General features: G+C 31.1%; 1 protein-coding gene across 2 annotated transcripts; it reads left to right on the top strand.

Moving 5' to 3' along the window:
* The first annotated feature begins 262 nt into the window (after positions 1–262).
* LOC111718183 (uncharacterized) lies at positions 263–11,167 on the top strand. Of its 2 annotated transcripts, none has more exons than XM_023493710.1 (11): positions 263–384; positions 822–885; positions 2,916–2,974; positions 6,513–6,569; positions 7,318–7,438; positions 7,562–7,676; positions 7,964–8,199; positions 8,769–8,823; positions 9,068–9,113; positions 9,670–9,746; positions 10,971–11,167. In XM_023493710.1, exons 1-11 carry the CDS (start codon positions 334–336, stop codon positions 11,014–11,016), a joined length of 927 nt encoding a protein of 308 aa, XP_023349478.1. In that variant the 5' UTR covers positions 263–333; the 3' UTR covers positions 11,017–11,167. The 2 variants fall into 2 exon arrangements, with proteins under 2 accessions (XP_023349478.1, XP_023349476.1); XM_023493708.1 differs by having other exon boundaries at positions 264–384; positions 8,760–8,823.
* The last annotated feature ends 1,931 nt before the right edge of the window (positions 11,168–13,098 follow it).

The raw sequence follows: 13,098 nt of genomic DNA on the forward strand, positions 1-13,098 counted from the left end.
GATATTGAGTGGTAAAGGATTCACACTGGCACTATATCATAACTTTAATATGAAAAAAATAGCATCAGTGGTCACTGATAGGATTTTGTTAAGAAAATGAAAATCAAAGACTGTTGTTGACAATCTAAATTGCTCAGCGTTGTGGCCGTGGCATTTAAAAAAAATCTAATTTTGAAAAAAAATTTGGTTAGCCTATAAAGTTACCTCTTGGGTACCCATGGGAGTTTTCCTCAAAAAATGTCAGCCAATTTTATCCAGCCGTTAAAAGCATGTATATTTAGATAAAATGAGTAATTTCTTCAAGTAGGTTGCTCTGTTAACAAATACAGAATCATGGTAAAACAAACTAGCAGACGTGGAAAAGTCAGCTTTCTTGACTATCAGGTATATTTCAATATCAGCTTCTTGACTATCAGGTATATTTCAATATCAGTTTCTTGACTATCAGGTATATTTCAATATCAGTTTCTTGACTATCAGGTATATTTCAATATCAGTTTCTTTTCTATTAGGTATATTTCAATATCAGTTTCTTAACTATCAGGTATATTTCAATATCAGTTTCTTGACTTATCAGGTGTATTTTAACATGAGTTTCTTGGCTATCAGGTAATTATTGATAGTTATTATCTAGACTATCTGGTAACTATTGATGTTTTATTTACTACCAAATATTTTAATTATAGATCAAAATAATTTTTTCCTATTGAAATTAAAAGTTTCAAAATATAGTTTTTTATGTCGTCATAAAAAAAATTTGTTAAGTTATCTGTTTTTCTAAACATTTTATGAAAATAAAAAAAAATATTCTATTAATTCAGGATATTGAGTATACAGAAATTAAACCTATCCGACCAAACCAATCCGTCATACTCGCTGGTCTAGGTAAGGAACTATGTTTCAACAATTAAAGTTAATGTAAACAATGCTGCACTATACACAAAATATTCAATATACAGTGATACCCAGAAAACTATAGAATAAGAATACGACATTAAAGTAATATTAAAGTGCATTTGATGTTGCAACGATGCTAAACTTTACCAAAAAGTTATAAAATCACTTTTTTAAGTGAATGGGTATGTTTACATTTCACAATTGCCGTGCCCTAATGTTAATTGGATTATTTTATGTCAAAATTTGATTCTTAAAGTCGACTTCTTGTTCCAGAGTTTTCTAGTAATCACTGAAAACAAATAACCCGTTTCAAAATTATATTAGGAGGTCGGTTTTCATGTTAAAATCCTTGACCGTTTTCAGATATGGGCCAAATCTCGTTTTTGAACTAATGTACCTTGAAAATATCGTAGATTTTTATCTGATTTATTCGTGAATTTTTAAATTTTAAAAAATTCCACAAAAAAATTAAATAAACATTTTAAATCCTTATATCCAAATATTTTCCCTGTGACAACTTAACGACTGCTGGCTGCAGTCTAGCTAAAAAAAATTTGAATAAAAATAAAAATAAAAACAGCAAATTTAAAAAATTCAAGTCAAAATTATTAAAATAAAAATGGGGTGGATAGCAAAGTTAAAATTTGTCATCAGACCACTTCATCATTTAAAATGATAAAAAAATATTTAAAAATCACATTTTTGATAACATATTATATGTATACATATATATTATATTATATATAACATATATCTGGTCAAATTGAAAATTTTGATAATATTGATTTATTAAATTTGAACTTAATTGAACGCAATTTGAATAAAAGCAAAATTAAGTCTGTTCTGTTACCATAGAGTTCCACAAATTAATAAATACACGGCCTACCATTAAAACGGAAATAATTATAGTTAATCACTGAGCTAATTATTCACAATTACAGAAAACTTGGAAAACTTTTCCATTACACAAAAATAAAGAGAATTTAACTTTAAGAAAGAATCAAGTATTCTTTTTAAATCAATTTAAAACAATCGTATAACACTATAGTCAACCCAAAGGGGAAAAAATCTACTTGAAACTGTAACTGCTCTAAAAAGTTAGACTAAGTTTCAACACTGGATCGTTTTTAAGCTTTTGGGTTTACCTCACTAAACAACTTATACTTTTTGTTTTAGATTTATAAAGCATTTGTTATTAGCTATAGCTTTCAATAGGTACCTAGGAAAATTCTTATCGATTCTGCGTGAAACCTTGCAATCTTTAGATCACTGCGCTATGAAGTACTTCCTCATAGTATAATCTATATAATAAAACTAAATTCGCTCATATACATGTATAACTGTATTTTGGCTGGCCAAATGGAAGTACAAAATTGGCTGAAATTTTGTGAGGGGGCCATGGGTACCCTGAGAGTGACATAGGCTAAAAAATTCGATTTTTAAAATTTTTTTCTTCCAAATTCCATTTTTTTTTAATTCTATGGGCAACGCGGGCCCTTCAGCTAGTATAATATAATTACCACCTCTTAGAAACTCTACTGAATGATGGTTCAATCATAAATAATACATTTTTTACAAAACTGCTGAAAACCAAATTCCTGACTTTTATTTTTGTTTTCATGATTTTCCAATAAATATTGTCCAAGACTAATCAATATAAGTAATTTCTGTCATTTTCTATCGAATTCTGATATTCTATATTCATAATATTTTGTCGTCTTAGAAGGCCTTCTACAGAAACCCAACCATGCCATTCAAAATACAAAATTTTTAGTTTAAAGGGAGTGACCGGCTATATAAGGTAGTTGAACTGAGTATGCAGTGTTGTGGAAAACTTCTCTCGGATTCATTTGAGACATATTAAACTTTTTAAAGATCTGTAAATCCTGAGTTTAACATTGATTTAGCATTTTTAGTTTATGTTTGAGGTCTGCCCACAATTTGTGGTATGAATAACAATAACAAATAATTAAATGATTTACGTTACCATGCTACATTTCATGAACACTCTCTTTCAGGTATCCAGGGTAGAAAGGTTCCTGCTTGGCATAAGGATAGGGGATACAGGAGTACTCAGGTAATATCCAATATCCATACGTAGAGGATACAGGAGTACTCAGGTAATATCCAATACCCATGCGTAGGACTTACATACCTATTTTCATATCAAATCAAAGTTAAATTATCTAATTCTTAAATCTCTGCAGCCTGAGCCCGAATTAAAAAATTTGTGCCGCGGCTTAAATTTAAGCCTGGGCTCAAATGTGGTTGGTTCCACTTGAAATTGTATTCAATATTTCAAGATTTAGGCCGGCACTCAATTGAAACGGTTTTTGGGGGATTTGAGACGCGGCTTAAATTCATTAAATTCGGACACTGATATCGTGATGTTTAATATTTAAAACTTTGAATATCGCTCAATCAAATAGTCAAGGCTTGGAATTAATATTATCAGACTATTAAGAGTATTAGGGTTAGGAAAAATAAAGAAAAAGAAAATCTAAAAAGGAAATGCTTTTAAAAGCGGCTCATTTTAAATTACTTTTAAATCATTTTGTGAAACATTGTTTGAAATCACTTTCTATTTGAGAATTAACGATAAAATCTTTTATTTATATTTAAAGCTTGCATGATAGATTTTCTTGAAATAATCGTAAATTCCAACCTTGGAGACTTTATGTTTTCCCTCAGGATATTTTATAATTATTTATTGAGGGTAATTTTGAGCTTGCTTAGCACGGTATAATGAGTGCATTGAGGTTAAATATCCCTCGCTAGGGTTTACAGTGTAAGTATTCAAGTATACAAGAGTATAGAACCAAGTTTACAAGTACTACACAGCTAATTGGTGTAACTAATTCTAGGGAATAAAGTTTCACATTGTTTGTTCCAATTCGGAACTGATTGATTGCATTTTTGGCTGTTTTGGTTTTTTAATAGAAAATTAAAGCAATATTTGAGTTTCAGACCGAGCCTCCGAGTCTCAAGGTTTCTATCCAGGGGTCATTTCTAAGTTTCTTTCCGGTTTCATTCTAGAAGTCTTGTTTAAGTCTATTTTCTTAATTTCTTTTTAGACGGTTTTCATGGGTTCTTTCCTAAGTTTCTTTCTTGGTTTCTGGTTTATCTAAATTTCTCCTTAGGTTTTCTGCAAGTTTTATCAAACTTGTTCTCTTTAGATTTATCCAAGGTTTTCTCCACGTTTATCTTCAGATTTATCCAAGGTTTTCTCCACGTTTATCTTCAGATTTATCCAAGGTTTTCTCAAGGTTTTATCTATGGTTCTCTCTAGGTTTCTCCACGGTTGTTTCTATAGGTTTTCCTCAACGGTTCTCACGTGATTTTCTCACAAGGTTTTATCCAAGATTCATTCTAGGTTATATCCATGCTTTTCTTTAGGATCTATCCAAAGTTCTCTCTAGATTTTTTCCAAGGTTCCTCCAGGTTTTACGCAAATTTTCTCAAGCTTTTATCCAAGGTTCTCTCTAGGTTTCTCCACGGTTCTCTATATAGGTTTTCCTCAACTTGTGATTTTCTCACAAGGTTTTATCCAAGTTTTTTTTATGGGTCTTCTGCAAGTTTTATCCAAGGTTCATTCTAGGTTATATCCATGCTTTTCTTTAGGTTTTAGCCAAGGTTCTATCTAGGTTTTATCCAAAGTTTTATCTAGGTTTTATTCTAGATTCTCTCTAGATTTCTCCACGGTTCTTTCTAAGTTTCCTCAACGGTTCTCACGAGATTTTCTCTACGGTTATCTCGAGGATTTCTCCCAGGTTTTCTCTAAGTTTTATCCTAGAGTTTATCTAGGTTTTATTTAAGGTTCTCTCTATGTTTTAATCTAGTTTTTTTCTCTAATAGATTTTATCTAAGGTTTTATCTTGGGTTTATCCAAGGCTTTCTTTAGGTTTTTCCTAGGTTTTCTCTAAATGTTATCCAAGGTTGTATCTAGGGATTTTACAAGGTTTTCTTTAGGTTTTATCGAATGTTCTCTCTAGGTTTTTTGCAAGGTTTACTCTAGCGTTTAATCAAGGTTCTGTCTAGGTTGTATCCAAGGTTCTCTCTCGGTTTTAATCATGTTTCACTATAAAGTTTCTTCATGGCTCTTAATAGGGTTTTGACCTAGATTCTCTCTAGCTTTTCTCTCAGGTGTGAAGTACTACCTAGGCTTTCTTCACAGTTCTCCTTGCATTTTTTCTCTCGGTTCTCTCTATATTTTCTCCAAGTTCTTACTAGGGTTTCTCCAATGTTCCTTGAAACTAATTTTATTCCAGGATGCTTCATAGTTTTCTTTAGGGTTTCTCCAAGACTCTCTATAGGGTTTCCCTAAAGTGCTCTGAAGGTTATTTTTCATTATTCATTCTATGGTGTATTATAGTTTAATTCAAGGTTTTCTCTATGGTTCTTTCTAGGTTCTATCCAAGGTTTGCTCTGGGGTTTCTTCACGAGTCTTTTCCAAGGTTATTCTTAGACTAACGGTATCTTTTGGTTTCCCAATTCCGTCTAGAATTTCTCCAAAACTTTCTCTAGGGCTTCGCCAAGGTACTCTCTGGTTTTTTCCCAAGCCTCTCTCTAGAGTTTTCTTCAATGTTCTCTTTAGGCTTTCTTCAAGGTGCTCTCTAGGTTTTTCCCCCAAGGGTCTCTATAGGTTCTTTATATTTAAGGTTTACCTTTAATAATCTTGTAGAGGCTCTAATGTTCTATAATATATAACAATCATGAAGGATTTCATGCAATAGAAACATTACAGCAGAATTATTACAAGTAATCGATTAAAGTGTGCAATGTTGTAACTTTTTAAGCAATTAATTGCACTCTCTTTTACGGGTGTTATTGGCAGTTTATATGATACAATTTACCTCATTTTAACAACATTGATGTAAAGATCTCTTCATTTTCTATCTGAAACCTGATATATATATAAAGTAGTAATCTCTGTATGCCTGTTTATCTGTTTTTTTGGATGTCACGCTCATAACTCAGGGGACATAGTTCTAAAAATGGTTTATTGCCCATTTTTAACACTGAGTGTTAGAAATTGGCCGAATCGCGTTTAGGAACTAATATCCCCTAGGGAAAACGTATAAATACCCTGACTAATTTCCTAAAATTTTTATTGGGGAACTCAGTTGAACCACGGAAATATTTTTTATTTGGTTTCAAGTTCTTAATTTAGTAGGTTGACTTTTATAGTTTCCAGGTAAAGCTGGGTTCCTAAGCTAGTCTTTGATACAGTAACTTGTCCTCACGTCAGATTATTATCATTATAAGGGTTCTGATATTCTTTAATTGACGAGTCAGGTTGAGCGCCTCTTTGCTAAAAAAGAAACCTATATAAATTGATTACAGGGTGTCCCACGAAAAAGTTGTTGGGCAGTTTTTAATGTCTTCTTCCATAAACTGTATTAGATATTAAAGACTTTTTGCAGTTTATTTCATGAAAAAAAATCTTTCATTCAAAGATATTTCACTTTGAAATCAATTTTACTACAATATGAATGCCATATAATATTATTTGTTTTTCTCTTTGGTATTATACAACTTAACAAATTATGGACAAAACATTTAAAACTATTCACCAACTGTCATGTTTCGTAGGACACCCCTGTAATTGTTTCTAGGGTGCAGGATACAGTGATGGACTAGTTCTTCACTCTGCCAGACCTAGAACTCAACAGGTTCTCAATTATTTTAATTTTCTACATGGTTACACATCATAAATAAAATTTAAATGACGACCTATAGTAAAATTTTAGCTTTAAAATAATTTTCTTGCAATGAGTTTGCTGAACTACAAACTTTCAGAAGTGGTTAATTCCGCCTTACCTAGTTTAACTTCTATTCACACATTCATAAATGTTTAACTCTGTTCTTAATACTTCTTCTTCTTCTTCTCACTTTTCAGAACCTTTCATATTCTGATATTAAAGGTTTTTCTTCTCACTCCCTCATAGATTTTGATCTCTAATTAGCTTACGGTTATTTTATCACTTAAACATACATTTTAACCTCTTCTACCCACTTTTTCATAAAGGAATTGAGTCTTTTCCACAAACTCTGATTTTCTAATCACTATATTTTTGGAACCAAATCTTGCAGACCTTAGATATTCAAACTATGCATTCTGTTAGATCAAATAATCTGAGTTTGAAATATCAAAGGTTTACAACATCGGGTTCTAAAGATATTGAAGTTTAAATATTTGATTTTGTTCCAAAGACTCAATTCCTTTCCATCTCTAACATTAATGGTTGTTTTTCTCAAATAAATCATAAATTTCTATCTCTGATATTGACATCTTTTCCCAATTATTTATAAACTTTCATCTCTGATTTTAAAGTTTTTTCATTTTTTCATAAGTTTTCATCTCTGAAATGAGGATTGTTTCTTTTCACTTATTCATAAACATTTATCTGTGTTTTGAAGGGTTGGCCAGCTGCTAAACAAGTTATATTCCATATATCTTCCTCTGCTAGTGGAGAAGTTAGATCTCCTGCTCCAATCAAATCCATCCTTGCATCCTCTCAAGATGGACGTCGGGCTCAAGGTACATAATCTAGGAGCAGTTGAAAGTTGTTGTTTTGATTTAAATCGTACATATTTCAAACCATAATATAACTGAATTATCTCTTCAAAAATATCCTGGAAAGTCACAAAATTGTTTTATAAGATTTGGATGAGGTCTACCAAAGCTTGGTTTACAAACACTTGGATACAATAAGTCGGGTAGAGGATGGAGGTTTATCTAGGCTAGAGGTTAGCTGGACCAACCAATCAGAGGCCAGGTACACAATTAATAAAACTCCATTAAACTCAAAATTAAAAATATAGAAAATATAGAAAATTGTGGTTATATTTTAAGCTTTAATACAACCAGCAACTAATTTTCGAAGATTTTTCAGTTTTCGATGGCGGATTTCCGAAAATCTTTAAAATCAACATTTTCGGAGACATTTTTTTAAAAATTCCGATCGACCATAAATCTTCCCTGAGGTCATTTGAAATCCTACAAAACATTTGGATATTCAAACTAACAACCATGAAACTAACAGACGAGCTTATTATATTACAGAGGGAAGGATGAGAAGAGGTCTAGATCTTGTAGTGGAGGTAGATTATCTGCTAGAAATACTGCTTCCTCAAATATATCAAGACCTAGCAGTAGAACATCTAGGCCTACTAGTAGAGCATCAAGACCAAGTAGCAGAACATTAAGATCTGGCAGTAGAGCATCAAGACCTAGCAGTAGAGCATCAAGACCAAGTAGCAGAACCTATCATCACAAGACCTTGTCAGTACAATCTCAAGGTAATTCTTGTTATATTTTCTATAATGTAATAGCTTAGGAACCTAGCTTTGCTTGTAATCTAAAATCCATTTATAAAAGTCAACCCACTCCACTTAGAACTTTAAACTATAATGTAAAAACATTCCCGTGTCTCAACCAAGTTTCCTAATTAAAATTTGTGGAAACTGCAGTCAAGGAGTTCATGAGTGATGATCAGACATACAGCAAACAAAGAAAATTAATACTTTATGTATTTCTGAGTATTTTTGCATGTTCTATGTCGGATTCTATGTCTTATTCTATATCAGAGAATTGTTTGTTTAAGCCCTTTAAGTCTGAGTATTCTATGTCAGATTTTTAGTTTTATTCTGTGTCAAATTTTTTGTCTGATTCTAGGCCTGATTCTATGTCTGAGTATTCTATGTCAGATTCTTCTTTGTTTGATTCTATGTATGTATTATTGTTTGTCTGATTCTATGTCTGATTCTTTGTCTGATTTTATTTCTGATTCTATTTCAGAATTTTGTCTAATTCTAAAATATTGATCTTGTTTTTAATCCTGAATATCTTGTAAAACTAGAAGAAGAAGAGCAGGTAGATGACAGTGATGATGAACTGAGTATTCTTGGTGACAGTATTGTTAGGAATATTCAAACAAACAAACTCAATTTATCTTCTTATAGCTGAAGTGCCCGACGTTGCCCGTGGAATTAGAAAATAAAATTTTATTTTTTAGCCTTTGTTACCCTCGGGACACCCATGGGTTCCCTCAAAAAATGTCAGCCAATTTGGTCCAGCCGTTTGGCCATCAGTTAAATAGTTTTTATATAGATAATTATTGTTTCATATCTAAACTCTGAATGTTGTTTATTTGAAATACTGTGACAGGGAATCCTTAAATCATGTCCTCAAACCGGAACAAGATTCAGATTCAGTAAGAGTTAATATCCAAATCTTTTTCTAATATTTATGGTGGGACAATTTTGCACAGCCTTCACAAAAACAAACAAATTTGGGGTACCAGGGAATCTGCCACAAAATCAAATTTTGTATTTTGTAAACCTGTGATATTTTTTTAACTTAAAGGAATTGAGTCTTTGTCACAAACTCTGATTTTCTAATCACTATAACTTTGGAACCAAATGTTGTATACCTTAGATATTTCAAACTATGAATTCTGTTAAATCAAATAATCAGAGTTTGAAATATCATAGGTTTACAACATCGGGTTCTAAAGATATTGGGGTTTAAATATTTGATTTTGTTACAAAGACTCAATTCCTTTATTGATCTATTAAAATTAGTAGTTTAAAATATCTAAGGTCTACGACATTGGATTGCAAAGATGGAGGGAATAAAGTTTGCAGCAATATACTTTTCCTATAATCTGACAGACTTTAAAGAATTCAGTTGATTTATATGAATTACAATCGGATAGATTTTTCATATATGTTTAACAGATCTGAAATCTGAGAATCTGTATATTTCAGGATCTAACAGAATTAGCTGCGGAGCTGCTAGCTTCAGATTTAAGGGATGACCAGTTCACAGAGATAGATTATATTAGGTAATAGGTACAGGGTGTCCTAAAAACCAGTTCACAGAGATATATCACATTAGGTTATAGGTACAGGGTGTCCTAAAAACCAGTTCACAGAGATAGATTATATTAAGTAATAGGTACAGAGTGTCCTAAAAACGAAATCTGCAAACAATTTTATAAAGAATAAAATTCAAAATATATGCTCCTTAACAACAAATTAGCTAACGGAATTTTTTTTGTTACATTTATGGTGTGGATTATTAAATAATTGTAAAAAAAAACTTTTTTGTGGACTTTCACTTCTGATGAAATTTTACAAATGATTTTATGCTCTTTCTTAGAAATTATGAAACGTAAAAACGTCTCATGTTATTAAATAAATCCTAAGATTTTTCTCCATAATACTGCACTCTCGGTTCAAATATGTTGCCATAGCCGGTCTCTCCCTTTCAGTGTCGACTTCTTTATCGTCTTTATTCCGCGACATTCTTCCGTGAACACCATAATACTAGTCAAATTTAACCAAAGGAAATTCTTAGTCTTAGGATTTCCAAAATTTAGTCTGATATTTTCAAAATTGACATAGATATCTGGGAAATTGTTCAGATTTCCAATTATAAAAAGATTTTAAATTTGGAAAAAATCTTGTATCTCCGTCAGTCTAGAAGAAAAAAGACCCCATTTTGAAGACCTCATTAGAGATTACCCTCTATAACATTTTTTAATAATTCAAAGTCAAAGACGATGTTTAATGTTGTCTCTCTATGATTATTGGGACACCCTGTAGAAAAACAAACTGTATTATACTGGTAATAATGTAGAATATTTTTCTTTCTTATCTGAAATTATATATATATTTTTGGATTTAAATTTTTAAAAAAGCAAATGAAGTGGGTATTAAATGGATAGAGAGAATTGGTTGAAAGTTCAACTACTTCTATCTATTTTTTTATTCCGAACTATTGATACTTTTATATTTAGAAATTTTTAAAATTAATTACTCTAATTTATATTTCATTTTTAACTTATCAGTCGATTTTTAAGTCAGCAGCTTAAGCTCTGTTTAAAAATGGAAAGAACTGACATTTTTAAACTTATATGTCAAATGTTAAGTCAGCAGCTTAACCTCTGTTTTAAAAATTGAAAGAACTAACATTATTTTTAACGTATGTGTCAAATGTTAAGTCAGCAGCTTAACCTCTGTTTTAAAGATTGAAAGAACTAACATTATTTTTAATTCCATTTTAGGTCAGGGCTTGCACCAAATAGTGATGCTTTTGTAGAAAAGAGTTAGTGGACGGAAATATTATATTTACTTGTGATGCAGGAAATATCTAAAACACGTTGTTTTAAAATCAACATCTGATTGTTTACTGTTTATATTTATCTTATAGTTATTCTTATAGTTATATATTGTTGAATAAAAGTCGCCCTTTGTCACTTCTTCCAACCAATTTTATTGGTTTAAACTTATCATGTATATAACATAATGTATAATAAAATATAGAAAAATTATAAATTTATAAATGTTTTCTTAAATTTAGTTTTTATACTTTTTGTTAAAATTAGCAGGCTCACAATAAAAACAGAATGTTTTTGTGTACATCGATTGTACTTTATCTATGGTAGATCATAAACTTTTTCCCGAATAGCTTTTCCTCAAAGAGTATTTTTTCAAATGTTAAATCAAATCTAAGGGGGTGAAAATACAATTTTCGATAAGAAAAAATGTTGGAAGTGGACCCAGTGCAAAGAACATGAGCCTCTTTAAACAAATCGGGAAATAACATATTTGTCATTATTAGTAAAAATACCATTGAATAAATGTATTATCGTAACTGTTGAAGTAATTTTTAGCACTCCTCCATTTGTAGAGTGCGGCGGCATGACCGATTTTTCTACCTTAAAAAGTGTTGAATTATGAAAATTTCCTTCGTTGTCTCTACTGCATATATCTGGAAGTCACTTTCATAGAGAACCCGTAATTTTTAGATAAAAATACTAAGCTATATCCTTGATCAGGCTAAACTTTAAAGGACACTGTTCTAAATCGGACAGTTTGAAGTTTGGTTCTGTTATGGTATTCCTAAAGGTACCACCAAACAGGATATTGTGGATGACTTGGAAGAAGCTGATATTAAGATAACAGTTGGCGATATTGTGCAGATGTCTAAACCAAATGAAACATCAAATGTTATAAGCTTTAAAATCTCTGTTCCAGCTGAAGATCTTGAGAAAGCCTTGGATCCCACTGTGTGGCCCTTGCGAGTACGTGTCCGTGAATTTATCCATTATAGGAAGTGGTATTCTGATAGAAATGGAACCACAAGTGTAGAGAAGAATAGTGCTACTGGTGGCGCAACAGCAGTACAATGATGGATACTTTGTGCTTAACTAGCTATAATAGTGGGGGTATGGGAATTGATAAACAGAACTTTATAAGTTTGCTAGCCTGGTTCTCAGACATTTTATGCATTCATGATAAATATGTTATGTAGTGATTAAAAATCAATGTTTTCTATTTGTGCATAATTTTGCATATTTTTTCTCTTTTCTTTTGGAAATCTGTATTTTCAAAAAAAATTTATTTAAACAAATTTAAACTACACCATTTATATATGTATTTATATCTTTGTGTGTGAATAAATCTTTATAATATAATAAAAATTAGAATCTTATCTTAAGATCAATAAATACAGCGGCTCTGTAAACTCTTGCCAGCCTTAAAATTGGATGACAAATGTTTTAGTTATAGGGAGTGACCGGCTATGTAAGGTAGTTGAACTGAGTATGCAGTGTTGTGGAAAACTTCTCTCGGATTCATTTGAGACATATTAAACTTTTTAAAGATCTGTAAATCCTGAGTTTGAGCGCACATTCGACGTTCAAGACTCCTACTTTGGGGGTGGATACATTTTCAGATTAGTTTTTTTTAAATTATTAAATAACGACAACGAAAAATAAAGTAAAAATTATACAGTAATCTAATTGGATGGTTAGGAACATATTTCTCAAAAGAAATTTGTCAATAAATCAAGGCTAAAATCGATTATTTCGTTTTCATTATTATATTGAATTTCTTCGCAGATTTCTTCAAATTCTTCAAATGTCGTCTTTTCAATAATAATTCTAGAAAATCTGTGAAGATCTTTGTGAATAATGAGGAACCAGAATAATGAGAAAATAGAAACTAATAATTGAACAAGATTACTTATTTTCGATGATAAGATTAATTTTTATTTTCTCGACATGATCCTATACATGACGTCTGTAGTTTATTGTAGAACTTTTTTTTACATTTTATGTCGCCGGTATTTAATAATTTAAAAAAACTAATTCTGAAAACGTATCCACCCCCAAAGTAGAAGTTTTGAAC

Source organism: Eurytemora carolleeae, unplaced genomic scaffold, assembly GCF_000591075.1.
Source record: "Eurytemora carolleeae unplaced genomic scaffold, Eaff_2.0 scaffold13, whole genome shotgun sequence".
Lineage (NCBI taxonomy): Eukaryota > Metazoa > Arthropoda > Copepoda > Calanoida > Temoridae > Eurytemora > Eurytemora carolleeae.

Bases quoted from the DNA above. Each gene is read 5' to 3' on its own strand.
- LOC111718183 (XM_023493708.1), top strand. From the start codon at position 334: ATGGTAAAACAAACTAGCAGACGTGGAAAAGTCAGCTTTCTTGACTAT. The intron at 2,975-6,512 runs GTAATATCCAAT...AATTGTTTCTAG, and splicing joins GGGGATACAGGAGTACTCAG to GGTGCAGGATACAGTGATGG. The intron at 9,114-9,669 runs GTAAGAGTTAAT...TGTATATTTCAG, and splicing joins CGGAACAAGATTCAGATTCA to GATCTAACAGAATTAGCTGC.